Source organism: Malaclemys terrapin, chromosome 3 (assembly GCF_027887155.1).
Source record: "Malaclemys terrapin pileata isolate rMalTer1 chromosome 3, rMalTer1.hap1, whole genome shotgun sequence".
Lineage (NCBI taxonomy): Eukaryota > Metazoa > Chordata > Testudines > Emydidae > Malaclemys > Malaclemys terrapin.
Window position 1 is genome coordinate 76,835,436 of NC_071507.1, and position 25,429 is coordinate 76,860,864.

The 25,429-nt window shown below is 42.2% G+C and overlaps 1 protein-coding gene across 1 annotated transcript in view; it reads left to right on the forward strand.

Moving 5' to 3' along the window:
• ARID4B (AT-rich interaction domain 4B) overlaps window positions 1-25,429 on the forward strand; it is a 147,893-nt gene that overhangs the window by 42,945 nt on the left and 79,519 nt on the right. The window contains exons 5-8 of the mRNA XM_054021294.1: window positions 1,792-1,882; window positions 10,507-10,586; window positions 14,624-14,715; window positions 23,274-23,412. Coding sequence (XP_053877269.1) covers window positions 1,792-1,882; window positions 10,507-10,586; window positions 14,624-14,715; window positions 23,274-23,412 — 402 coding nt within the window. The remainder of the gene's footprint in view (window positions 1-1,791; window positions 1,883-10,506; window positions 10,587-14,623; window positions 14,716-23,273; window positions 23,413-25,429) is intronic.

The window sequence follows — 25,429 nt, forward strand, 5'->3', positions numbered from 1 at the left end:
TGTCCTTACAGATTTTAGAATCTATATCAACTTTGTTTAGTTCAGCTCTAAATGCTCTCTAATTATGAAAGTAAATCATGTTTATTCAAGTATCAGAGGGGTAGCCGTGTTAGTCTGAATCTGTAAAAAGCAACAGAGGGTCCTGTGGCACCTTTGAGACTAACCGAAGTATTGGGAGCATAAGTTTTCGTGGGTAAGAACCTCACTTCTTCTACTTGCATCTGAAGAAGTGAGGTTCTTATCCACGAAAGCTTATGCTCCCAATACTTCGGTTAGTCTCAAAGGTGCCACAGGACCCTCTGTTGCATGTTTATTCACAATTTTTAATAGGGTTGGGTCCTGCCAGCATGGCGAGAACTAAGACTGACATGCTTATGTCCTAACTTTTGTTGAAGCTTTGTGCATATATACTGAGACAGAATTGAGAATTGGCATGTCACAAGGCTTGAAGGTTTTTAAACACTGAAAAAGTCTCAGATATCATTCAGAGGCTGGATGTCAGCAAACTAGCCAGCTTTCTGGCTAAAGATGATGCAGAAACAGTCAATCAAACTGCTTACCAAGGATCATATACTGGTCACCAACCTTGCAAGAGGAACCAGGCCAGTAATCCTAGGTGAACATGGCATATTGATCAGTTGAATTTTTAAAAACTGAACAGTGCAACAAGACACTCTAAGGGCTTCCACACTACAGGCAAGGAATTTTAAAGAAATAGATCTTGTTGACTATTTTACTGAGTTAGTTTACTCAATTGTTACTAGAAGTAAAGACTTTTATAGTAGTGGGAGAATTAACTTATGTTTTCGGGATGGGACTTTTGTAAGAAGTACAACTATGACCACTTGCCAAAGTTTAAGTATAGGAATTTGTCAAAATATAAAATACACATTAGTCACATTCTTTCAACTTTAATATTTCAGTGTAAACCAGTTTATATGGACTTCAAGTTTCAAATACCAATTCAGATAATCAGATAATCTTCCTCTTGAAGCCTTTAGTGACAGCTTTTTTAAAAGAAGATCCTACTGGCTCAGATTTTCCAGTTAAGTGTAGTTTGATGAAAGGAAAACTGCTTCTTACCTCTACCTCATAGGGCCTACACCTCCCTCTCTGTGTTCAACAAAACACAGAAGCAGATAGGATGGTAAAGGGAAAAATAAAAGTGGACTGAAGGCATGAGTAGTAGAGGAACAGTATTGAAGGAAGCTGCAAAGCAAAAATGGTTGACATGATTTGTCTTTTGCAAAGACTAGTGGGGAGAATAGGCTTATAGTGCTCTCGGTCTCTTAATCTTCATATTGCCTCCTTCCTCTGGAGGTGAAGGGGATGTGAGCACTCAGTGCATAACTGATAGGCTTTTGGGCTTGAAGCTAAGAAGTTTGATTGGTTCTGGTTTTAGTCACTGTTGCTTTGGAAAAAACTCAGCTGGATGATTTGAACTGGCAAGCTGTTATACAAGAGAATGACGTAACTCAAAACAGTTCTTATTCTCCACTTGCTGGCAGCAATGAACCATATTCAGTTATCTGGATTGGTTTGGAAAAATAAAGTAACAAATTTACAAATATAATTTTGAGCGAAGGTAAAAGGTAAAGTACATTTAACTGCGCTAAACTAGAAATTCAGTGTACCTGAGGAACACAAGGTTGGACCTGTTCTAAGCAAAGTGTTTTTAGCATCTTACCCTAATTAAGATTTGCTGATTTAAAATATTTTTTACAGTCCTAATTCAAATGAATTATCTGTTTGAAAGTTTTCAAAAGTTAAGTAGCTTTTATATTATTTTAGGTAGGATCTGTTGTAGAAGTAAAGAATCCAGATGGAACTTACCAGGAAGCTGTCATCAACAAATTAACAGATGCAAGTTGGTATACTGTAGGTAAGAGAAATGGATAACTATGTCCTCAAACTGGAAAGTACACATCAGAAAAACATCACCACTTATCCAAAGATTAGCAACACTCGATCTGTTTTAAATTTGAGAAAATGCCTTTGGGCTATAAATGTATATCGAGAATATTCTCTGTGGGAAGTACTTAATAAAAACAAGATTTTGTATCTGTAGAAGCAGTTGCTTAACAGTGTTCCCTGTGCTGCACACTTTTGTCGAGACAATTTGGTACTAGCATATGGACAGGCTTAAGTTCACGCTTTATGTACTGCAGGTAGTCCCATTTGATCGATGGAACTGTGTAAAGTTAAGAACATGCATAAATCTTTATAGGATTAGCACCATATAGAAAATTACATACTTGAGTACTTTTAAATAGCAAATAGGTAAACACTAGACAAGTAGATAAAGTTATTCAAAGTTGAGTTGTCTCATATTTAAAGAGATTCACTCTGAAAAATAAGTTTTCTAACAAGATATACATGTTTTATTAGTCTAGAAAAGCAGTTTTCAAATGTGGTACATATAGGTTGGTTTAATCAGAATAAGAATCCAGTCTAACTACACTGATAAATTGTGAAGGTGGTACACCAAATATTTTAGTTTTAGATGTGGTATATTAGGTCCTTGCTTGAGAACTATTGGTCTGGACTCTAGAATAATATGCTATATTGTACCTGCTTTTGAGGGTAGTTAGAAATAACTCCTGGTGATTTTAAGTATTACAGCAACTGCAGTAACAGTTTACAGTACTTATTTTCCCCTAGTTTAGAACAAAGATAAAAGCTATCATAGCTCCTTTTAAACAAGCACATAACAATGTTGACTCTTCCTTTAGTTTTTTCCATTATCTAATCAAGTCCTAAAAGATTTTTTTCGATGACTTAGTTGAAATGCCCTAGCAAAGCTTGCTTTCTGTATGCCCAGTTCAGATGGCCCTCGCTTTTCAGTGCTGTTTCCATGGCACGTCAACCAGTCTATGAGAGGTAGAAGGGTAGAGTACATGTAAAACTAGTTTTTCAGGTCTCAGGAACCAATACTCTCCTTAACATAGCCCTAAATATGGGAAAATTAAAAAGCACCAATTAAGGGTTTTTTAATTTTATTATTTATTTATTACTACAGTAACTCCTCGCTTAACGTAGTTATGTTCATGAAAAATTCAACTTTAAGCGAAACGATGTTAAGCGAATCCAATTTCCCCATAAGAATTAATGTGAATGGGTGGGGGGGGGTTAGGTTCCAGGGAAATTTTTTTCACCAGATAAAAGACTATATATATACATACACACACACACACACACACACACACAGTATAAGTTTTAAACAAACAATTTAATACTATATACAGCAATGATGATTGTGAAGCTTCGTTGAGGTGGTGAAGGCGGTGGGTGGAAGAGGGTGAGATATTTTTCAGGGAATGCCTTACTGCTAAATGACAAATTAGCACTCGGCTGATCCCTCAAGGGTTAACACGTCATCAATGTAGCCTCACACTCTACAAGGCGGCACAAATGGAGGGAGGGGAGACAGCATGGCAGGCAGAGACACACACTCTGTGTGTGTGTGTGTGTGTGTGTGTGTGTGTGAGAGAGAGAGAGAGATGAGCATTGCCCCTTTAAGTATGCAGATCCCACGCTAAGTACATTGCCTTTTTAAGTAGATCAGCAAGTTGAGACAGCAGCTTCTGCTAGTAAGCTGCCACTGTCCTGAACCTTGTCGTGTTCCCCCTCCCCCCCGCTCTATAGAGAGATGCGGTAAGTGGGGGGCAGGGGGAGGGGGACACCCTGATAGCCCCCCTTCATCTCCTCCCCCCCCCCCGCCCCGCACAGTAAGCAGGAGGCTCCCGGGAGCAGCTCCGAGGCAGAGGGCAGGAGCAGCACATGGCAGTGGGGGGAGGGACAGCTGAACTGCCCAGCAATTGATAGCCTGCTGGGCGGTTGCCACACAAGGAACTTAGGGGAGCGGGGAGCTGATAGGGGGGCTTCTGGTCTGCCCTGGTTCCAATCGCCCACCAGGTAGCTGCAACGGGCTGCTCTTTCTGCAAGCAGTGGACAAAGCAGGCTGCTGCCAAACAACATTATAAGTGAGCATTGTGAACTTTAAACAAGCATGTTCCCTAATTGATCAGCAACGTAACAACGAAACAGCGTTAACCAGGACGTCTTTAAGTGAGGAGTTACTGTACTGAGAAACTTGTCCTCTCCCCCCCTGAGCTCCATGATACAAAGAAATTAGGGGGAGACTGACTGATTGGCAGTTTTTTAAGGTGAAGGCTCCCCTTGACAGGTAGTCTCTCCCATTACATAGGTTAATGTTGCTGTGGGGATCTTGTGCATGGACCATGTTTTTGGCTGATCTAAATGCAGCTTATTTTGGACTCCATGACCTCCAACATTTCTAAACTGGTAGACTGATCTGTTACACACAGAGATGCATAATATAAAACAAGATTTGTAATACATTCATGCACATCATTAGCTGCAATTATGCATAAAGAAAAATATTAGCAATTGTGACCATTTATTATTAAGGGTTGCTAATTGTAAACAGATGCTGGAGAACTGGCAGATGAAAACTGACTTCAGGAAGTGTGTGCTAAGTGGAGTTCTGAGCAGAGTGATAGTTCTTCGAGTGCTTGTCATGTCCATTCTATTCTAGGTGTGTGTGCACCCATGTGCACAATCGTTGGAGAGTTTTGCCTTAGTGGTATCCGTAGGGTCGGCAGTGGCACCTCCTTGAGAGCCCCCCACGCTCACCCTCCATTCTCCACCTATCAAACTTGTGTGGGGGAGCTTGGGACCTCTGCCTTGCAGTGGGCTGGTGGAGTAGGGCTTCTGCCCAGTGGGGAGAGAGGATCTCGGGGCTTCAGCCCCGCAGAGCATGTCCACCGAGGCTTGGGGCTTCAGCAGGAGCAGGGCTGAAGCCCTGAGCCCCAGCAGGTACGCTCCAGCTCTCGAACTTCTGAAGATTGTCATATGCAGCTCAGAGGGTCAGTAAGTTTGGCCACCCCGGTATATAGTTTAGGTACTTAGTTAGCCTTTACGTTAAGTGTGAGGTAGTTCAGTAGTTAGAGTCCCGGCTGGGACTTCACCCTGGAGTGGGGCATGCCCTGCTCTCCTGGTTTTCTGGTTGCTCATCATGCAACAGGCCGATGTCTATTAGTGACCCCCCACTACAGTTGTCTGAAGTGCTAGGGAAAGTCCCACAGAAAGAACAAGTGCAGAATCTGTAAGAACTTCGCCCTAGAACTCAGAAGGAGTGGAATATCCGCTTGAGGGCCCTCCTCATGGAGACTGCGCTTCGTCCTGCGTCGGAGCCCTCCCACTCTGATCTCACATGGAGCAGCTCGGCATTGGTGCAGAGCGCACCGCCATCGCTGACTCCGTCAGACATCATTCCCCCTCACCAGCGCCGAAGAAGCGGCAAAAGAGGAAGAGCCCCCCGGCACCAGAAGGGAAAGCAGCCTCGGGCAAAAGACCAATGTCAGGCCATGTGCCTGCCCCGGGGCTTCATGAAGGTACTGCTGAGATCGGACCCTCCAGCCCGGCCAGGGATCCACCTCTGACTCCCGGGAGCGGCAGGGGGGACCCCGGCTTCTCCTAGGTCCCTCGTTGTCTGAAGTGGCCCCGTGGTTAAAGAACAAACCGTCTGACACCATGCCAGGTGCTAGACTCGGCTAAGGCCCCAATGCCGGAGGGTAGACCGGTCATGAGACCTCCCATAGGGCAGTGGAGCACCCTCTGTCCCCAGACCAGAGGCTTAAATCCCTGTCTCCGTGGCCTAGGTCCCCGGTACCACATTCCCAGTCTCGGGTCAGAAGACCCAGGTCCCCGACACCGCGCTCTCCCCCTACAACACATAGGACACTGGAGTCGAGGCACCAGTCGCCGTAGCACCGATACCAGCGAGCTGCCCTCCAAAGATCGCCACTGTGCAAGTCACCCTTGCCCAGATGGTCTCCAAGACATCGGTCCCCACTGGGGCAGGATTGCTCCCTGTCACAGCACTGGTCTCCATCCCCTCAGTTCCGCTTGTCAGGCAGGCACCGATCCTTGTCCTCACCTCGCTAGTCGCCAACCAGGGTCAGTCGGCAGACTCAGGCCTCGATGGCTCCGCCCCGGTCTCCATAGGGCAATGGTCGGCCTTGGACCGGGAGTTCAGCTCCTCGCCAAGGAGGGGTGATTTGCTGCCGAACTGCGAAGCTGGTGCAGCACCTGCAGCGACGGCATGGCAGCAGGGACAATGGCCCGCTTAATGGCCATACTAGAACCGGTGGGGCGTGCCCATAATGCCAATCCTGTATTCCCACCAGTCCTCCCTGACCGCCTCGGACAAACCGCCGCTGATACTGAATCCAACGTGGGGGGCAGCGCATAGGACTCCAGCATCTAAGGAGCTGTCCCCAGAGAAGGAAGGGGAACCCGCCCCTCCCCCAGTGGTGCACTTGTCGTCATCTCCTTCCTAAACGGGCAGCCCCCCGATGACTTCAAGGAGCACCAGGCTCTCCTTAAGAGGGTGGCTACGAACTTGAACTTAAAAATTGAGGAGTCCTGGAGGAGTCTGACGACCTCTTTAACTTTATATCCACCCCGGCCTGGGTTGCTCTGCCCATCCACCCAGGCGTCCTTAAAATTGCTAGATCACTGTGGCACACCCCCCTCTTCAATTCCACTTACTTCTAAGAAGGCTGAAAAAAGTTATGTCCCTGCAAAAGGGTTCAAATATCTGTGGCATCACTGGTCAATATTGACTGCTATTAATGAAAGGGATAGGCAGGGCCAAGTCAGTGGCACACTGAAAAACAAAGATGCCAAGAGACTGGCATTTGGCAGAAAGATTTATTTGATAGCAAGCCTGCAATTTCAGGTGTCTAACCAACAGTCCCTGTTAGGCAGGTACAATTTTAACCTGTAGGACTCCGTTAACAAATTCAGGGAGGCCCTTCTGTAGGACTGAGCTCAGGAGTTTGCTGCTTTGGTGGACAAAGGCACAGTTGTGGCAAGGGGGGCCCCTCAGATGGACTGGGACACTACTGACTCAATGGCCAGAATGGTCGCCTCCGCGGTAGCCATGAGGCACACCTCCTGATTGCAGTCCTCCAGGTTATCCTAGGAGATGCAGGCCACTATACAGGACCTCCCATTTGAGGGGACGGGGCTCTTCTCCGAGATCACAGACTCGAGACTCCATGGCCTTAAACACTCCCATGCCACTCTCCGCTCCTTGGGCCTCCATACGCCTCACCAGGCCAGGAAGCCGTTCTGCCCTCCAACTCCTCCGCCTCCGCAGTCTAGGTCTTGGGGGACTCCCTGACTTGGCACCTACAGGAGGAAGGATAAAGACAAGGGGTCTAAGCAGCAACACCTGTCATCTTCCCGTTCGTCTGCTCAGCTTGGGTCTTCCAGAAGCAGTCATTTTGAGGGTGCCCTTGAGGACGATGCCCCAGTCACCTCCCAGGATCCACCCTCCGACTCTTTCCTCGACTGCCTCTGCCTCTTCCGGTTGTCCTGGTCTTAGCTGACCACGGACTGTTGGGTGCTCAAAGTAATATCCTCAGGTTACATCCCGATACACCTAGAATGTGCTATCAACATGAGCACGCACTCGAAGAAGAAAAAACAGTTACCTGTCTTTCATAACTGTTGTTCTTCAAGATGTGTTGCTCATATCCATTCCATTACCCGTCCTCCTACCCCTCTATCGGAGTTGCTGGCAAGAAGGAATTGAGAGGGCATAGGGTTGACGGTGCCTATATACCAGCGCATGGGTGGGGCACTCAAGGGGACACCACAGCTGACTCTACGGATACTGCTAAGGCAAAAATCTCTGACGACTACATGTGGGCACGCGTACACCTAGAATGGAATGGACATGAGCAGCACATCTCGAGGAACAACAGTTATGAAAGGTAGGTAACCGGTTTTTCTCTTTTAAAAGAAATGGAGATTTTGTGAGATAAGTATGTTGTTCCCGGTAGGTATTACTACAGAGAAATTATCTGATAGAATAAGAAAGTAGGATGAGGGCGGGACATGGACAGAACAGAGGCCAAAATAGAATGAAGGGGAAGAGGCAGAGTAATAGAGAAGGGTGTGGCCATGAAGAAGAGGTTTTCATAATACAGAAGTGGACATGGGAGTTAGTGAGGTGGTGAAGCAATAGTGTATAGACATGTAAATAAAAAGTATACTTAAGAGTTCCAAATAGCCTGAAATTTGGATGGAATTGTAAAATGTGATGTGGCAAATGCATGAAATCAGCAGTTTGCCAAAGTTAGTGATGTAGAAATAGATATGGGCTAAATGGTGGAGGCAGCTAGCGCAAGGAGTTGCAGTTTGAGGTTCAAAGTGACATGTGCAGCTGTCAAACATTGAGCCTGAGAAAGAAAGGGAAGGTGGAAGTAAAGAAGGGAGGAGAAAGCTAACCTGGAGATGTGATTGAAGATACTGTGCTTACCAGATAGGATGATGCCAATCTTGTGGGATCAGTGAAAGTTGGTATCACAGCTGCCAACTTCATCATGTCTAATGCAGTTCGGGAGTGAAATGACATTCTTAGCAGCAGCAGATTAGGAATATACTTTACCAGGCGGGTGAATAGAAGCAGGACTGGAAAAAAAAACTTTGGAGATATTAGTATCTGTGGATCTGAAGAAAGTCTGGTTGAGAGCTGGGTATTCCTGTCAGTCTCCATAATGATCAGTTTCCTTATTCAACAAGTTTGTCTAAATTTACATTAGCACCCAGCCATCTTGAAGTACTGAGTGACATCACTAATTCAGAAAGTGACCTTGCTCACAAATTCCTCTGCTGAAAACTTCACTTGGCAAACAGTAAACACCATAGCAGTTATACAGCAAATTGTTACACCTTAGAGATTAATTCAGTTTGTGGCTCAGAGTCTTTATAGAATCATGCATTTGGGAACTGCTTGAAAATTGTATGTTCTACAATATCTAGGCACAGTGGGGAACAGTTTAAAGGCATGTCAACCTTCCTTGCTTTTGTAGGGCTAAGGCCTTGTCTACACTCAGGTTTTGATGTGGGCATGAGTCTTTCCTACCAAAATAATCACTACAATCCCTAGCTTGGGTCCAGTTATAGTACTATTATAACAAAGGTGCCTTTTACCAGTGTAGGTTATTCCCTTTGCTATAGTAGTATAAGGCAGTGGTTCTCAATCAGGGGTCTGGGGCCCCCTGGTGGGCCGCGAGCAGGTTTCAGGGGTCTGCCAAGTGGGACCAGTGTTAGACTCGCTGGGGCCCAGGGCAGAAAGCCTAAGCCCTGCCATGCAGCGCTGAAGCCAGGGGCCCTGAGCCCTGCCACTTGGGGCTGAAGCAGAAGCCTGAGCAACTTAGCTTCATGGGGCACCCTGTGGCTTGGTCCCCCGGGCAACTGCACTGCTTGCTACCTCTTAACGTCAGCCCTGACTTTTATATGCAGAAAAACAATTGTTGTGGCACAGGTGGGCCATGGAGTTTTTATAGCATGTTGGGGGGGGGCTCAGAAAGAAAAGGGTTGAGAACCCCTGGTATAAGGCACCTTTATATACTGATAAGAGTCCACAATGTTGAGATGTGGGGTTGGTACCATTTTACATTTTAACTATACCAATATATAGTTAAAGCAGTATTACTGGTGTGTGGACAAAGACTAAGTCATGCCTTTGACACTTCTGATCTTTGTAACATCATTTGTGTATGTACAAGCACCTGGCTTATTTGGTGTCCAGAGCTTTTGCATAGAGTTCTACATCTTCAAGAATAAGCCTGCTGATGGGCAAGTTCCTCCTTTCTCTAAGATCTTGGAATAGCTGATTTGCATTTCAGTGAATTTCCCTGAAACCTTGATCTCTTGGTTTCCTTTGAAATTTTCAGTTTCAGGGTAGTTCTTTTAAATGCAGTAAACTACTGTACTTCTGTCTGCTAGAAAACTGGAAAGGTTGCCTTGCTGGTGTATTTTGAAGGTGAAGAAGAAGAATATGCAAGTGTGGCAGAGCTGGCATCTGCTCTCTACATGCTTTTTGGCCAGATAAGACATTCTCTTGTGGGGACTTCATGTTGTTATACAGCTTAACAAAAGAAAAGGAAGATGCTCTCTATTATTAGGATGCCCTCAGCCAGGGATGGGGAGGAGATAAATAAATTAGTCAAAATAAACACAGTATACAGAGTCTAACTGTCCAGGGTTCATAATGCAGGTACCTACCAAGTTTTAGGCATACCGTGAGGAGTTTTCTCCTGTTGTAATCAGCTTGCGGAAACACACATATGTTGCAGGTTTTGGGATTACAGCCAAACTACACAAGTTTCCTGGAGTAATAGTTGATCTCAATCCTCTAGGTCCCTGAAACACTTCTAGAACTATAGAAAAGTACAGTTACCATCTAGTTTGGTGCTCCCTCTTAGTGATGAAACTGGGGTTGGGTGTGTCATGTTCAGAAAGGGTGGTTCTCAATGCCCCATCACAGAGAGTACTGGATTTCATACAGGAAAAATATTCAGGGAACTGAGCAAAGGATATTTCCATAGCAGGAAAATACAGACCAAGTATTTTTTTCAGTTTATTAACTAATAATCTGCCTTTCCTTTTTTCCCCTGGTGACAGTATTTGATGATGGGGATGAGAAGACTCTTAGACGCTCTTCTCTTTGCCTGAAAGGAGAAAGACATTTTGCTGAAAGTGAGGTAAGTGATTGGTGTCAGAATGAACACATCTTAATTCCACAGTGTTTATATTTAAAAATAATTAAAACAATGCCTTTCATCCCAATTTCATCAGTTTAATTAGTGCCTTAGACTTTCAAAGGCTAAATATATTAATGCTGCTAAAATTGTGACTATGCAAAATATAATCCACAAAGTCTAGCTCATTCCTTTACACCCAGAAATAAGATTTGAGAGTGACTTCTCCAAACTAAAAGTTGCCGTCAAAATTGACACTTTATATTTATTTTTTGCATAATGGGGTTCAGTGATATTACTTTATAAGTTGAATTATTTTTGCTAGAAATACTTTTCTTAGCTTTCTCAGTAAGCATTGATTGAAAAAAGATACTGCAGTGTAGTGCATGACACACATTATGATTTGTATCTTCTCACATAATTACACTTTAATGGGAGCTGGTGCAAATGACCATGTTTAATTTGTAAATATTGTTGTAATAGCTAATAAATTTGAAATCTTAGATACTCTGTGTGCTGTTGTTTTAGGTAGATTATAGCCTCTTGTCACCTGTTATTTTGAAGAAATGTTTGTCCCTCCAGAAATAAAATTTTTTTTCATATTTGTTTGATGTTCTAGCCTACAAATTAATTACTTCTAAAATATATAAATGCTTTCTAAACAATTACAGTGTTAAGTCAGATGTTTATTTCTGCTTATTACACAAGACCGTGTAAACAGACAGACAAGCAGATGGACCGATATATGTGAACATGTTAATTTATCAAAGAGCTGTTTGAGAAAGTGTTCTGCTCACTAGGAAAATTCTTTCTGTGCTATACTCAATTGAGCATGTTGCTCAGTTGTTGTGAATTAGGCATTTTTACTGTGCCTTTATTAAGGTATTCAAATTCTCTCACTAAAAATTCCAAGTGTATGTGCCTAATATTAAGCTCCTAAGTATCTAAATATGGATTTAACTATCAGTGGCCTAATTTTCAAAGATGATGAGCATCTGCTGCTCCTGTTTAATTTTTATGATTTGTAGATTCTCAGTGCTTCTGAACATCGGGCTGCTTATATATATTAAATATGGGGTTAGGAGCCTAACTTTAGGAATCCATATTTGAAAATTTTGGCCAAGATTATTATATAGGTTAATCTACCTTCCTGCTTTATGAACAAGAATGTCCATCAGTCCAGATTATTGTCTCTGATTCGCAGAAACCTAATATTAAGGTAACCTCTCCTACTTTTCATTTTTGCCAGTCCCTTTTCTTTTTGGGTATCTGAGCACTTGGTGTTTAGCCAAAAATCACTGATTTCCAGTTCCCTCGCTGTAATTGGGGGTTTACTCTGCAGTTCTAGTAATTGGTTCATGATATGTATTCCTTTACACTTGGAAGTTAAAATTGCACCTCCACTTTCTTCAGCACTTAGGCCATGTCTAAACTACAGTAGAACCTCAGAGTTATGAACCCCTCAGGAATGAAGGTTGTAACTCTGAACAAAATGTTATGATTGTTCTTTTAGAAGTTTACAATTGAACACTAACTTAATACAACTTTGAAACTTTACTATGCAGAAGAAAAATGCTGCTTTTAACCATCTTAATTTAAATGAAACAAGCACAGACAGTTTCCTTATCTTGTCAAATCTTCTTTTTAAACTTTCCCTTTATTTATTTTTTAGTTGTTTACATTTAACACAATACTGTACTGTACTAGCTTTTTTGTTTTGTTTCTGCTGCTGCCTGATTGAATACTTCTGGTTCCAAAGGAGAGGTGTGGTTGACAGTGGTAACTCTGAGGTTCTAGTGTACATCATTTACAGTGGTGCAGCTGCACCTCTAGCGCTTGTGGTGAAGATGCTCTAAGCCAACGGGAGAGAGCTCTCCCGTTGACTTAATAACTCCTGCCTCTACGAACAGTGGTGGCTATGTCAGTGGGATAAGCTCTCCTGCTGACATAGCACTGTCTAAATCAGTGCTTAGGTTGGTATAATTTACGTTGCTCAGGGTTGTGGATTATTCACCCCCTAAACAACGTAAACTATGCCAAAGTAATTTGTAGTGTAGACATAGCCTTAGAATTATGCCACGGTGCTGTTCTCTTGTTCTGAGCTAGGGTTTTAATTCTGTCCATGCCCATCATTCTGTGTAGAGTAAATATGCAACTTCCATCACAGTCACAGACAGATGTGTGTTTGCTTTTTGGTTTGAAAGAGGTGGGCTTCATCAGCTGCAGTGAGTTCAGTCTGACCTACAGAATATTTTTGATGAGAATCTGATGTATTCTTCATAGTTTGAAACTTGCATAAAATGAGAATGGTAAGACAAAGAAAGTTTTCACACTTCTTGAAGTGTAGTCTGATAACATTTGTTTATTGTGTAACTGGGGGAAATATATCTTGTTTTTTATGAATATGATGCATGCCTTTATGTGTGTATATATGATGGGTTACTTGCTATGGAGTTAAATCAAAAAGGGTTAAAGGAACCAAGCAGGAAATGTATAATAATGGCCTAGATAAGGGGCATCCCAAGGAAAATTCAAACACAATAGTAAGGTTTATTACCATGAATAGTGACTCCTCAGCCCCAAATCTGGTGACATAGCTGTTTTGCCAAGGCTAGGAAGAGAGAGAGAAAAGAGCACACTAAGACATTACAGGATCCTGGATATAGAAAAGGATGAGGGTTGTGTGAGTGGCCAGAAAACTGCCCAGGAAATGACAGGAAGAGCTGACAGGCTGGCAAGGGGACACACAGAAACAGAAAGAGCCTGCTGCAAGCAAGACAGTCTGTTATTTCCAGCTGGAGATGGAGGTTGGCTGGAGTGAGGGGAATTTAAAAAGCTGGCAAGGAAAGATTAGGGTGTAAGTAAGACCCATGTGTATATGCCTTTTATTGTTTTTAGCCTTTAATCTGTGTGCTTTGTACCATTGGGGAAGGAATAAAAAAACCTGTATTTTGAAGATGGGTTCTTGAGTCACTTCAATCAGCTCCTGGGTGCTAGGAGTGAAAGAGCTTACAGGCATCAACTGCAGTTGGACCTGTTGCATTAACACGGTTGGGAAAGGGGCCCTGATGCTTAGAGACCAAATCCCAGAGCGGTTGGTTGCATGGTTCCATCTAGAGTGAGGTGCAAGACACAGGGCCTGTCACTTGAGGGTATACTTGAGAGGGACTAGAAGGGCTCTAAGATGCAGTTTGCCCCTTAACTGTGTCAACTTGCATTTAAATAACAATAAAATATGCCAATAGAAAAAGCTCTAGGTGCCCTAACAACCAATTATTTACAATTGTGAATGATAACAGAGAATGACTGTTCCATAAGACTCCCATTTCAAAGGCTTGCTATATAAGGTGCTGGAGGTCTGTGAGAGCCTTCTTTTTTCACCCTCATGCTGAAAAGACCTAAATTAAGATCTCGTGCTCTCTCAGCCTTTCCAGACAGTAAGTACCCCCTTCCTAAATACATCTGTTTTAGAATCTTTGAGGAACATGTTGTTCTTGCCAGACTCTGTTCTTCACTCTTGCAAGAACACAGTTGTGTAATATTTTGTCATTAATTGATAAGAAAGTTAACTTCATTTGGTTTGCTGGTCTCTGTTGATCTGCCTTGCTAACTTCAGTTTTTCTACATGAGGGACATTTGTCCATTTCCCTTACATGTATAATTGGGATGTGGATCTAAGAGTGCTTCAGAAGCAGAATGTGCTTCATCTAGCAAAGGGAAGGGAGTATCTCATATCAGCCTGTCAGACCCGCTGCCTGAGTTTCAGTTCTCCTTTACTGATAAGTGGTCTCAGAACAGGGCCTTCAGGGTGTGTGTGTGTGAAAGGATGTGTAGAAGAAGTTAGTTTCTGTGAAATGTTAATTTCTAAAAGACAAGGCCATTGTTTTTAAAGCAGCGCTGTCTCTGCTCTAAGTACATTGTCAGTAGGGAGACTTTCCAGTTACAAAAAATACATTTATTAAAGTATATACAAACTTAGACTTTGTATAAACTCTTGAAAAATTGGTTTGAGTTTAATGAGTTTAACGATCTTCCAACAGACATTAGATCAGCTCCCACTCACGAACCCTGAACATTTTGGTACTCCTGTCATAGGAAAGAAGACAAACAGAGGAAGGAGATCTAATCATATGTAAGTTAAATATCTTTCAATCATTTGTTTGAGCTCTGCATTAATTTACCTTGTTATATTGCATCATTAATTCCAGAAGTTTTTGTGTGTTTCAGACTTCTATAAATTATTAAGATACTTAGCAAGTTGAGTGAAAAGTGACATTATTCTAAAGTTGAAGGGAAAGTCCGGAAATAATTTGCCCTGTGTTGCTGTACTGCAAGGCTTGTAACAAGTGCTCAATGTGTTTTCCAGCTAGCACAATTTCACTGTTCATTGTGGACAGGAGTTTTAAAAAAGAAAAAAATAAGAAAAAAACATGCAATAGATTTCCCTCTGGCAGGATACTAGCATAGGTTCTGAAAACAGTAGTTGAAATTGTGTTGGGCTCTATCTGTTTGAAAACTTTTTCAAACAGTTACAAGTCTATGATGGAAGGCTTTCTCTAGCTGACATGAGGTCTTTTTAGCCTCTAGGGTCCTGAAGCAGACTTGGGAATTCTTTACATAATTCTAGTCCCATGGTTATATATTGTTCACCCTCTTCAAAAGGGTACAACATTTGCAACCAGATGTGACACTGAAGAATAAACTGCTACAGATATGGTGTCCAAATTTCCATGGGACAAAACATCTTGATAGTCATGATCTATAGAAAATCTACATTAAAATCTCTATTGAATAATTCCTCTTTCTTTTGCGTTAACAGCTCCAATGGTGAGCACAAGTTATTAACATAGTTATCAGAAGGTAACCTGGTTGTAAAGAATCCAAATTACTGCTCTTTTAGCTTTGTAATTGGACCTCTTGGATAGTATCTGCAAAGTAATGTTCAGTATTTTGCTCTGTGTAATTCATTTGTCAGCTTTTACTCCTGGGGGAATTCTGTGCCAAAATATTTAAGATTCCGCACAAATATTTTAAAATTCTGCATATTTTATTTATCAAAATAACACAATATAATAACACCAGTTTTAATTATTTTGGTCATTTATTTCAAAATACCTGTCAGCAAGTATGTCTGTAACAATATAGACAACCAAATAGATTCAGGAAATGTTTTTTGAGAAATACATTCATTACTAGGCATAAAAAACAAGGAGTCTGGCGGCACCTTAAAGACTAACAGATTAGTTAGTCTTTAAGGTGCCACCAGACTCCTTGTTGTTTTTGTAGATACAGATTAACATGGCTACCCCCTGATACTTGATTACTAGGCATATTAACACAAAACTTTGAGTAATAATTCATTTAAACTACAATCCAGAAACATATTTTCTGCTTTCCTCAGAAGCAGTGCAAAGGCTTGGGGGACTCAGGGGTAACAGAGTAACTGAGTAGGTAAGTTTTAGGAACGTGTAGGGGACAATTTCCTGGTGCAAGTGCTGGAGGAACCAACTAGGGGCAGAGCTCTTCTTGATCTGCTGCTCACAAACAGGGACGAATTAGTAGGGGAAGCAAAAGTGGCTGGGAACCTGGGAGGGAGTGACCATGAGATGGTCGAGTTCAGGATCCTGACACAAGGAAGAAAGGAGAGCAGCAGAATACAGACTCTGGACTTCAGAAAAGCAGACTTTGACTCCCACAGGGAACTGATGGGCAGGATCCCCTGGAAGAATAACATGAGGGGGAAAGGAGTCCAGGAGAGCTGACTATATTTTAAAGAATCCTTATTGAGGTTGCAGGAACAAATCATCCCGATGCGTAGAAAGAATAGTAAATATGGCAGGCGACCAGCTTGGCTTAACAGTGAAATCCTTGCTGATCTTAAACACAAAAAAAGAAGCTTACAAGAAGTGGAAGATTGGACAGATGACCAGGGAGGAGTATAAAAATATTGCTCAGGCATGCAGGAGTGAAATCAGGAAGGCCAAATCACACTTGGAGTTGCAACTAGCAAGGGATGTTAAGAGTAACAGGAAGGGTTTCTTCAGGTATGTTAGCAACAAGAAGAAGGTCAGGGAAAGTGTGTGCCCCTTACTGAATGGGGGAGGCAGCCTAGTAACAGAAGATGTGGAAAAAGCTAATGTACTCAATGCTTTTTTTGCCTCTGTCTTCATGAACAAGATCAGCTCCCAGACTACTGCACTGGGCAGCACAGTATGGGGAGGCGGTGACCAGCCCTCTGTGGAGAAAGAAGTGGTTCAGGACTATTTAGAAAAGCTGGACGAGCACAAGTCCATGGGGCCGGATGCACTGCATACGAGGGTGCTAAAGGAACTGGCAGATGTGATTGCAGAGCCATTGGCCATTATCTTTGAAAACTCATGGCGATCGGGCGAGGTCCTGGATGACTGGAAAAAGGCTAATGTAGTGCCCATCTTTAAAAAAGGGAAGAAGAAGGATCCGGGGAACTACAGTCAAGTCAGCCTCACCTCTGTCCCTGGAAAAATCATGGAGCAGGTCCTCAAGAAATCAATTTTGAAGCACTTTGAGGAGAGGAAAGTGATCAGGAATAGTCAGCAGGGATTCACCAAGGGCAAGTCATGCCTGACTAGCCTAATTGCCTTCTATGATGAGATAACTGGCTCTAGGGATGAGGGGAAAGCAGTGGATGTGTTATTCCTTGACTTTAGCAAAGCTTTCGATACGGTCTCCCACAGTATTTTTGCCAGCAAGTTAAAGAGGTATGAGCTGGATGAATGGACTATAAGGTGGATAGAAAGCTGGCTAGATCATCGGGCTCAATGGGTAGTGATCAATGGCTCCATGTCTAGTTGGCAGCCGGTATCAAGCGGAGTGCCCCAAGGGTCAGTCCTGGGGCCGGTTTTGTTCAACATCTTCATTAATGATCTGGAGGATGGTGTGGATTGCACCCTCAGCAAGTTTGCAGATGACACTAAACCTGGAGGAGTGATGGATACACTGGAGGGTAAGGATAGGATACAGAGGGACCTAGACAAATTAGAGGATTGGGCCAAAAAAAAGTCGGATGAGGTTCAACAAGGACAAGTGCAGAGTCCTGCACTTAGGATGGAAGAATCCCATGCACTGTTACAGACTAGGGACCGAATGACCAGGCATCAGTTCTGCAGAAAAGGACCTAGGGATTATAGTGGACGAGAAGCTGGATATGATTCAGCAATGTGCCCTTGTTGCCAAAAAGGCTAACGACATTTTGGGCTGTATAAGTAGGAGCATTGCTAGCAGATCGAGAGACGTGATCATTCCCCTCTATTCAGCATTGGTGAGACTTCATCTGGAGTACTGTGTCCAGTTTTGGGCCCCACACTACAAGAAGGATGTGGAAAAATTGGAAAGAGTCCAGCGGAGGGTAACAAAAATGATTAGGGGGCTGGAGCACATGACTTATGAGGAAAGGCTGAGAGAACTGGGATTATTTAGTTTGCAGAAGAGAAGAATGAGGGGGAATTTGATAGCAGTTTTCAACTACCTGAAGGGGGGTTCCAAAGAGGATGGATCTAGACTGTTCTCAGTGGTACCAGAACAAGGAGTCATGGTCTCAAGTTGCAGTGTGGGAGGTTTAGGTTGGATATTAGGAAAAACTTTCACAAGGAGGGTGGTGAAGCACTGGAATGGGTTACCTAGGGAGGTGGTGGAGTCTCCTTCCTTAGAAGTTTTTAAGGTCAGGCTTGACAAAGCCCTGGCTGGGATGATTTAGTTGGGGATTGGTCCTGCTTTGAGCAGGGGGTTGGACTAGATGACCTCCTGAGGTCCCTTCTAACCCTGATATTCTATGATTCTGTGATGATTCTATGAAGTAATTGCCAGGAAGGAGCCTGGGAGGGAACCTGGAAGGTTGTTGGGTGTGGGTGGGAGAAGTATGGAACAGTTGGGGTTTTTTTTGGCGGGTGGTAGGGATTGTTAGGGAATTGGGGAGTTTCCCCCATACAGACCCTGGCTGACCCCTAGCCTCTTCCATTCAGTCAGGCACATCTGTCCCCATTCCCCATGTGTCCCTGCACTCCTACTCAGTTATCCCTCCTCCCCCGTTCCCATGCATCCCTGCACCCCCACTCAGCCACTCCTCTTCCCCCGTCCCCATGTGTCTCTGCACCCCTCCTCTTCCTGTCGCTGTGTGTCCCTGCATCCACCACTCAGCCATCCCCTTGCCCCCATCCCTGTGTCCCTGCACCCCCACTAAGCCATCCGCTTCCCCCGTCCCCATGTTGCCCTGCACCCCTCCTCCCTCGTCCCTGTGTGTCCCTGCACCCCCATTCAGCCATCCCCTTCCTTCTGTTTCCATGTTGCCCTGTACCCCTCCTCGCCCCATCTCCATGTGTCCCTGCATCCTCTCTCAGCCATGCCCTTCCCCCATTCCCATATTCCCCTGCAGCCCTCCTCTCCCGTCCCCATGTGTCCCTGCACCCCCACTCCCATTCAGCCCCTGGTTCAATGCTGTCATCCCACTAGCACCAGTGCTCCCACCTCAGTCTGTCCTCCCCACTAGCCCTTCTGAACCCCAGTCTATGTGACCCACCTTGTGCTCCGCTCAGTCCGTTCCCCCCACACCTTGAGCTGCCTTACCTGGTCCTGAGGGCAAGGCGCTGTGAGAAAAGCAGTCTCTCACATTCCCTATCTGTGGCTGGCTGAGCGGCTGCCTTCTCTTCTGGTGCCATAGCAGCCCCAATGGGGAAAAGGTGTGATTGCAGTGTCTCTCCACCAGAATGTATTTTCTGCAGAGAAAAAAAATCTGCGGGGAACATAAATTCTGCATGTGGTTAGTGGCGCAGAATTCCCCCAGGAGTAAGCTTTGCACTAGAGCAATTGACTGAAGACATTACCACAACCAAAAAGGCTACCCTAGTAGTGTTCCTATTAAAAAATGTACTTCCTTCCAAAAAAAGAGAGGGGGATTTCTGAAGATTTCAAGCTGCAGAATTGACCATATGGTTCTACTGCAAACCCTACTTCTTGGAAGCAGAATAAAACATTTTGTGCTGTAGTGGGAAAAAAATAACTATATACAGTAGAAGTGGGTTTTATCAAAAATTTCAAAAGGTCTTGTGATTCCTTTTTTAGACATCCTGTTATTTTTCAAACAGTAAAATTGCTGATCCCTGAAGTCTTCAGCAATAAATTTAGTACTTAAGAAAGATGTGCTTCACAAGAATACAATAGGGTCACCTTCATTCTGACAGGTGTGTAAGAAGACATTTAAATAGTCATTTTTAAAAAATAATGCTTATATTTAACTCTTCCCTTGTTCATAATACTCTTAAATGTGGTGGATTTTTATACATTTTATTCTTTTCTGTTTGGTACATTGAACCTGCCCATTGGGTTACAAAGCTTGAAATTAACACGTCTTTTCAGTTAACTTCCTTGTTTGCACCAGCATCATCAATGATGTTTGGAGGGCTCTGTGAATAAAATTTTACTTTAGAGGCAGCATATTTACACATGAACCCAAACCATTCTTCTGCCCCCTGAATACTTTAGTTTGTGATGGATTGCTTCACCTTTTGCATCCAACTGACTTGTGGCAGAGTCAGTTTGATGTACTTTCCTCAGTCTGTTTCTCTCTAAAGCTTATTTTACCCAGATGTTTGTCTGTCTGTATAGGACATGGTCACAGCAGAGACAGCTCCCTCTGTTATTTTTATCTTATTGTCGACACTGACTGAACTGAAGTAAAGGAAAGGCAAATTGTGGAAAGGAATTCCCCCACACTGAGGGAAAGCTCAGCAGCAATTTCTCTATTCCCCCTCCCCTCAGTGTCCTGCTTTCCCTCCACCATACTGACTGATCTGACAAAGTCGTTGGGGGTTACGGATTGCTCCTCCTCTTTACAAGAGGTTCCAAAGTCTTATGAAGCAGCTTGAAAGATTTCTTTAAAAAGAGTATCAATTTATGTGATCGCTATTTAAAAAAATTGGGGAAAAAATGCTTAACAGCATGATAAAGAAGGGAAAGAAAAGATATAATGGGGGGGGGGAAATTGAGACATGTAACACTTTTTTTTTAATCCTCCAATTATTCTCCTCATCTCACACTTCAGTCATTGGAGAACAGACCACTAAAGAATAGCAAAATTGTACTGAAAGGTGACACAGAAGAAGACATCTTTCCTATCTATCTCGCCTAGCCATTAAATCCTCAGCCCTTTCTAGTTGTAAAACTTTGCCTATAAGTTCTCCCAGCAGCCAAGTCCAAATAATATAAATTTCCAAAGGACAAGGTTTGTCCCAAAGGCAGACCTTTTCTTGGTTTTCTTGCTTTCAGTTCTACCAGGTTCTCCATTCTAGTTGAAAAAAACTCTATTCCTAAAGAGAAACTTGAAGCCCCTGAAAATGTTCGACTGTTTTGATTTCTGGCTAACTGATTCACACTCCCTTCATGTAGCCTGAGCACTGCTGGATTGGCTCACTGAAATTCATTTTCAGAATTAGTCATTTAAAAATTAGCACCTTATACCAGATCTTTTTTGTTATTGTCCGAGGTGATCTTAATAATGATGGCATGACACAGACTATGAACTTCCCATAAAGCTAAAACTGACTAAAATCTTTTTTCACAGGATGTTTGAAGAATATTTTTTTGGGATTAATTGACATTTTTTGGCATTATTCTTCATAACTGAAAGTTTCTCCTTCCGCAGAGCAGAGGAAATGTTTTTCTTTAGAGAATTCCATGAAAAGTTGTCCTCTTTCAAAATGGCTGCTATCTCCCATTGTTGTCAATGGCACTGAGGCCACTGGCTGCCTATAGCATAAGATGGCTACTGTAGTAACACTGTTGGGGGTAGAAGGAGAACAATTTAATGTTTCTACATATCTGTTTAATCTAACTGCTTCAAATAATCATATACTATGACAACAAGGTGGAGTTAAATTTGTTTGGGTGTCCTGACTGTGTATTTTGGTATCTTAACTCCTTTACATTTCTTTTAACTGTAACTGTAGCTTTGAATGTCCACATCAATAATATTTGGATTGGGGATAATTCAACATTCCTGTAATGTAGTTTGCCCTAAATTACTAATGTGTATTCTCCACCATAACTAAAATTATGAAACACCAAAACTCCATTTTAATTTCATATTTATTTGGGAACGTATTTAGGCATTCTGAATATCTGACCAATCTGCCTTGAAATCCTATTATTAGAGTTCTGGCCCTGGTCCTGCAAACATTGCTCTGATTCTTACTACTCACGGTAGTGATGTTAATCACATGCTTAACTGTTTGCAGGATTAGGGGCCGAAGGTTGTGCTGCATATCATACCGTATGTCATAACCAGGTTAATTTTCCTTTAGATATGCAATAAGAATTTGACCCATGAACTTCATGTCACAAGTTATTCCTCCATAGAGATTCTTTACCTGTAAAGAACAAAATACATTCATTTTGTGCAATTTTCTATAACTATATTAATTCACAAGGATAAACTTCTTCATTAGTTTCTAAACTAACAGAGCTCAATGAATCCCCTGTGAAACTCTGTTGACTACCTTGGAGTTATACCAAAGATGAACTGGAGTCATTAACTTCTAAAATGTAATCTTCACTGGGATGGGAAGCCCTACAAGCATTAAGTAATGTGCTGTTGGAAGAGTACAGCATTAAGAAAACAGGAAAATTAAAGAGTTGCAAAGAGATTGAAGAGCAAGTATTTAGTAGTTTTGATACATACTGTGAAACTTTGGCAATTCTAAAGAGGAATTTGATTATTTGTAAAAACTTTTCTATGGTATAAATCACAAGAGTATCTAAGTGCTTCACAATTAATGTAGCCTCACAGCCCCTGTGAGCTTGGAAAGTATTGTTAACCTCATTTTATAGATGTGAAATTGAGGCACAAAGAGAGAAAGCAACTTGCCCAACGTAATACAAGAATTTCGTGGCAGAATTGGGACCAGAACCAAGATCTCTTGAGTTACAATTCAGCCTTAACGTAACCAAGAGATAGTTGCTTTTGAGGTTTTATTTTATTTAAACTGGTAACAATTGGAAAACTGAAGTTTTTGTAGCTGTGTTGGTCCCAGGATGTTATAGAGACAAGGTGGGTGAGGTAATACCTTTTATAGGACCAGCTTCTGCTGGTGAGAGACACTTTCAGGCTTACACAGAGCTCTTCTTCAGGTCTGAGAAACGTATTCAGTGTCACAACTAAATACAACGGTTGCTGCTAAGCTTTGCTTCCTTTTTCTTCACGCTGTGGAGTTTCCATATGTATTAACTACTTAGGTTAAACAATCTGTTCCATTTTGTGTTTAGCTGTGGCACTCTGAGTACATTTCCCAGACCTGAAGAAGAGCTCTGTGTAAGCTTGAAAGCTTGTCTCTTTCACCAACATGAGATGTTCCAATAAAAGATATTACCTCACTCACCTTGTCTCTCTGGAAAAAAAGAAGGCATTTAAAGATTTAATACATTCTGTGATTTGAATTTTTATGCTGTGGTGATTCAAACTGCATCCTGAAAATACTTTGGAGTCCTAGTATATGGAGTCTTTTCTATTTTTGTAAATTTCCTATAGAAATTTGAAAAAAATCTCTTATTATCCATGCTTTAATTTTGTTTCCGATAGTTAGCTTTGTACCCTCTCTAATTGGCAGGTTATAAATCTACACACTATTGTGAAGTTAAGTTTAAGTCTCTCGTTTCCCATTGTAGCCCAGAAGAAGAATCCTCTTCCTCATCCAGTGATGAAGATGAAGATGATAGGAAACAAACTGATGAACTATTAGGAAAAGTCGTGTGTGTAGACTATGTTAATGTGGATAAAAAGAAAGTTCTGTGGTTTCCAGCCTTGGTAAGTGTTTAATTTATATTTTTAGAGGCTTTTAATCTTTTCTAAGCACCAAATGAATAGTAATTGTCCTTTTTTCTTTGTCATGTAGGACTCACATGCAACCAATGTACACAGTAGTATGTTTCTTAAAATTAAACAGTATCATAATTGTCCAGGGGAAATATGTATCAAAAAAGTTTGCTAATAAAAGCAAATGCTAATGTGGTTGTAATCTTCCAAGCAGTCAGACTTACTGATTTTCTTAATTTCAGTTGAATAACTTGTGTTAGGGTTCACTGCTAAATAACCAATGTTAGCTTTTCTAGATTACTGTGATTTTTACTTCAGTACCAAGATTCATTAAAATGGATAATTTAAGAAATGCTCAGTAACTGAATAAGCACCTTGTTTTTTCTTCCATGATCTTTCTGGCTGAATACAAAGATAGTTTACTATCATATTTTCAAGGAAATTTTCACTTAACTTCTTTGACTAAATATCTGATTTTAACTGATTTTTGTTTTTTAACTGAAAACACCTAAAACTTCATTTGCATCTGGCTGGTATACTTAGTAAATGGTTTTCTCATACATAGTACAAGAATGTCTATGACTTTTTCACTGCGAGGTATTCTGCTCTTTTCTCTTTGGCTCTGGGAGCAGTCTTGCTGAAGACTCTTTATTTTTCACTTTAGCAAAGAGGCCTGTGCACTCCCTCTGTTGAAAAGTTGCTGTACTGCATGCACCATCAGGCCAGTTAACTGTCCCTAGTGAGTGCAGTAGCTGTCATCCTCTGCTCTCACTCTGAAACTTGCTATTCCTCTCCTCCTGTGGTTTGCGGTGCAGTCCAGTGGCTTTCCGAGGGAGTGCAGCAGTGCCTATGGAGGTGTGGGTGATGAGGCTCGGAGGGGAGAGTCATCAAAGCCGGCAAAAGCTAGCCAAAAAAAGGCAGAATATCTAGCAGTGAGATGTTCGTGTTAGTGGATGGTAGCATTATGAAAAATTAAAAATAAGTAAGGAAATAAAACATTTTACTTAGTTGAAGGCTGTAGTTAAAACTATGGTGGGATATCCCCACACCTCCTGGTCAGTACCTCTTGAGACAATTAGTTCTATTAGTTTAAACCTTTTGTGTCCCTTTGGTTGGACAGGCTTCCTGGACACACTCATAACTGATCTACAGGTTCCCATGATTATACCTTTGGCAACCTCCAATAGGTATTGGGTTTATCTGAAAATCTACGGTAGTGTTACTCAAGATAGCTAAGAGCTAAGATCTTCAAATATAGCTGGATTGGTGACAATGAATCTTTCCAGGAACTTTGGTGAAGGCAGGAGATGTTTCTTTGGGCTTTTTCTTGGAGATTAAAATAGTTTGTTTTTCTTGGAAAATATTAGGTAAACAAAATAATTATTCTCTGGGGTACTTGTCCTGAGGATTACAAATCCAGAAGTTTAGCAATATTTTTTAATCACCACCTCTTTCCCTCTCTCACACACAGACCAAAGAGGCAGTCATTCTTTAAAACTACAGCATACATCAAAGTTAGTTCAGTAGTGCAGCACAGTTCAAAAATAAAAATTCCCCACCACTGTGACCAAAACCCAGCAGTTGTTAATCTCTCAGGTTGTTGCCTGAGTAGCCAATAACATTAGCCATAATAATAGCATAGTGTTGTCTCTGTTGCTTACCCAGACAATCTGGAACTGTGCAGAAAGTCTCAAAAATAAGCCTCTACTTGAATTGGCAAAATGAAAACTTCCATGCAAAAGCCTTGGTTGGGACAGGTTATTTTCAGAGCTTTTAGTGCTTGTCCTAGCCAGCACATATTATTTTATACAAAACTCTATTCCACAGAGATCTATCTTATGTAAGCCACTGTCAGAGTAATACATATGGAGGGGAGGGTTTGTAAGTAGTCATAGTTCAGAAGCTCTATCCTACCCTCAAGTATGGAATTTACATTTCCCCACATAGTACTGTTGTGCAAATTTCCCAAGGATCAGAAAGTAGAGCATCACACTTACGAAATTTCATA